Source organism: Ambystoma mexicanum, chromosome 1q, assembly GCF_040938575.1.
Source record: "Ambystoma mexicanum isolate Mex_15411 chromosome 1q, UKY_AmexF1_1, whole genome shotgun sequence".
Classification (NCBI taxonomy): domain Eukaryota; kingdom Metazoa; phylum Chordata; class Amphibia; order Caudata; family Ambystomatidae; genus Ambystoma; species Ambystoma mexicanum.
In genome coordinates, this window is record NC_090922.1 from 1,385,545,510 (window position 1) to 1,385,548,587 (window position 3,078).

The 3,078-nt window shown below is 53.2% G+C and overlaps 1 protein-coding gene across 1 annotated transcript; it reads right to left on the minus strand.

Annotated features, from left to right (window-relative positions):
- Positions 1–1,535: 1,535 nt before the first annotated feature.
- Positions 1,536–2,708, minus strand: FOXE3 (forkhead box E3). The gene has a single exon (XM_069635391.1). It carries the CDS (start codon positions 2,706–2,708, stop codon positions 1,536–1,538), a length of 1,173 nt encoding a protein of 390 aa, XP_069491492.1.
- Positions 2,709–3,078: the final 370 nt, after the last annotated feature.

Genomic DNA, 3,078 nt, shown 5'->3' on the forward strand with positions numbered 1-3,078 from the left:
GCGGCTAGTAGTTTTGACCAGTGTTGCTGGATAAATATTCTTTAAAATACACAATTTGCATCACATTATTAAAAACCTTCCACTTGGGTACTACTCAAACAGTCTGTTACAACAGGAATGGACTGCCATTTGAAACTGCGCCACTTTTTCATTGGTGCCCGAGAGAGTTCTATGCCCCAGTCCGACCCTGCCCAACACCACGGTTTACCGTCAGTGCTTCTGAGATGAAAGCACGCACAGGCCTCGGCCACAGCTATCTCAACGTTTTGTTTCTTTAATTTATCAGCACATTACCTTCAAAATCAAGCATGACGCTTCCAGCGTACGAATATGCAATGTATAAAAAGTGTTCCCCGTTTATTCTCTCGTCCATGAAGCGCACCCAGACAGATGCATGCATTTAAGAAGTGTAGCAAGAATTGACAAGAAAGTTAAACTAGGAGTGTGGTCCAACCAGGACACAAAAGACAGAAGGTCGCGGTACCAAGTCTGCAGTTATTTATATTCAAATTGGTCCGCTCCCTTGGTCTAGCAAAATGGTTTAACCATCAACATGAGTGCTAAAAGGCGTCATGTCAGCACTTCTTCACTGATACCAAGGGTGGGTAGGGCGATGATTGTACACAGGTTTGTCACTGGTGGAGAGATGGGCACGGTATGGCTAAGCGTAGGTTTAACACTGCTACTCGCTTCAAACCTATGTACCGCTGTCTTGTATGTTGCTTGAAACACAAAAAGTGAATGCCGACTTAGAAATATGCCCATTTCATAGTCAACACAAGTTCTAGTAAACCTTGTTAAATTGTTTTGCAGTTTAAACAAAAGTACATGGCACCCTGCGATGCCTTTTGACTTCCGGCTTCTTCCCTTAAATCTTTCTACGTCTGTGTAAGAAGCGAAGAAAGGAGGCAGTCACAGGGGTTCAAAGTGCTGCATGCTAGATATTGGCATCAAAAGGAATGGTTCAGGCTGCATACAAAATTGAAAATACGTAAGAAAATTGTGAAAGCAAGTGCAGCATTCAAAACCATTTTTAATGCAAATTGCACATCTATTCGTGAGCCTTGATGGAAAAACGTTAAGCATAAACCCACATCATGATCTTATAGTAACATGTATATTTACTTTACAAGAGAACACTTAGTTTAAACATGTTTTTTTATAATTCATTTATTAAAGAAAAGCGGTTTTAAGGACATGGGTAAACAAGACAGGAAAGGCAGTCGCCGAAAATGCGTTTGGTTCCTGTCCTTGCTTAAGTATGGAAACACGTGAATGGGACATTTTAAGAAAGAACGGTGGCTATCTGCTGTTGGCATTGGCGCTAGCGATTATTTAGGGGGGACGTATAAAAAAAATAAAAAAACAAAAACGTTGCCTAGAAAAAGTCTCCTTTGAAATAGGGAGGGTAACCTTCCAGGTAGGTGTGTGGTTGGTTTATCTACAGAAAAGCGCGTTTGGTCCATCATTGAGGGGAGGTTCGGGCATTATATCCCAGTTAAGGTCCGGCTGATGCCTTCTTCGGGGTGCGCAGTTCACATGTACCGTTCCAGGCCCGTGGAGAAGTTGGGCTGCCGCAGGTAAGAGCTGCCACCCCCAAACTGTCCGAGGCCGTTCATCTGCGTGCCTGCCAGGCCCAGAAGCTGCTCTGCGTCCGCGCAGCCTCCAGGCCGCAGGGTCTGCAAGGCCAGCCTGCCGCCGGATGCTCCATATCCGTGCGCCCCGTTGGGGGAGTAGCCGGCCTGGGGCACGGAGAAGTGTGGCGGGGACGAGGAGTAGGAGTAGGCCAGGTTGGAGGTCCGGTTTATCAAAGTCCCGGCCCCGGTGGGGCTGGCAGGCTGTGGCTGGAAGCAGGTTGAGTCAGGGCCTGGCACCGTGTTGGCGAGTTCCCCGGTGTAGCCCAGGGAGTGGAGGCCCAGCTCGGTGCCAGCAGAGGGCTGTGGCCCCAGGAAGCCACTGAGGCTGAAGACCCGGTGCTGGCTGGGGGCCGGGGCCTGGTAGTGGTGGTGGTGCATTGCGACCGGGGAGGCAGGGTGGGCCTGGTGGCCGTAGGTCGCGTAGAGGCCTCCGGCATAGCTAGGCCGCGGGGCCGGGCTGAAGGCGCTGGAGCTCTGCATGTAGCCCGGGTAGGTGGTGATGTCGGTGCGCTTGAAGCGCTTGCGCCGCCGCAGGAAGCTCCCGTTGTCGAACATGTCCTCGGCAGCCGGGTCCAGCGTCCAGTAGTTGCCCTTGCCCGGGTGACCCGGCTCCCGGGGGATCTTCACGAAGCAGTCGTTCAGGGTCAGGTTGTGGCGGATGGAGTTCTGCCACTTCTTGGAGTTCTCCCGGTAGAAGGGGAAGCGCTCCATGATGAACTTGTAGATGCCGCCCAGGGTGAGCCTGCGCTCGGGCGAGTTGGCGATGGCCATGGCGATCAGGGCAATGTAGCTGTAGGGGGGCTTCCCACGCTGCACGGGCCGCTTCCGTCGGCGCCCACCGGAGGAGGGGGCCGTCTCCTCCACCTGTCCGCTGCTGCCGCCCTCCTCCCTGTCCTCTGGAGTGGCGCTTCCCCGGGGTTCAGACTTGATCAGCACCCCCTCTTTGCCTCGGCAGTCCAGGGACATGTTGGGGGCGCTGTGCATGGGACTGGAGGCTTCGGCGGGTGAGTGCTGGCCATCCACAGTCATGGTGCACATCCCCGAGAAGTACTGGATGTTTGCTGGGTTCATGCACTCAAGCACCTTGATGCATAGAGTTGTCTGTCCAGGCTGAGTGCATGCACTTAAACCAGGGGCACTCGCCGGCCTGCAGTGCTCTGTGCAGGGCGCAGTGTGCTGGGCTCACTTCAATTGTCTGAGACTAGTGCCGCGTGCTGTGTTCATGAGCATCACCCTCCCGAATGCTCCTGCTGAAGCTGTTAGTGCTGTGTTCAGGGAGCACTCATTTGGTGTCGTGCACCGCAGCCCTCGGTGCTCCCCAGTAAAGGCGCAGTGCTGTATGCAAGATGCGGCGTGCGAGTGTATGCACTTAAAGCCCGGCAGACTGGGCCCTTCGGTGCTCTGTCTTGGATCCACTGGGAGTTCATGCGTTTAAGGTCCG

What these genes read in the sequence shown, in the direction of transcription:
- FOXE3 (XM_069635391.1), bottom strand. Translation starts at nt 2,708, where the DNA reads ATGAACCCAGCAAACATCCAGTACTTCTCGGGGATGTGCACCATGACT.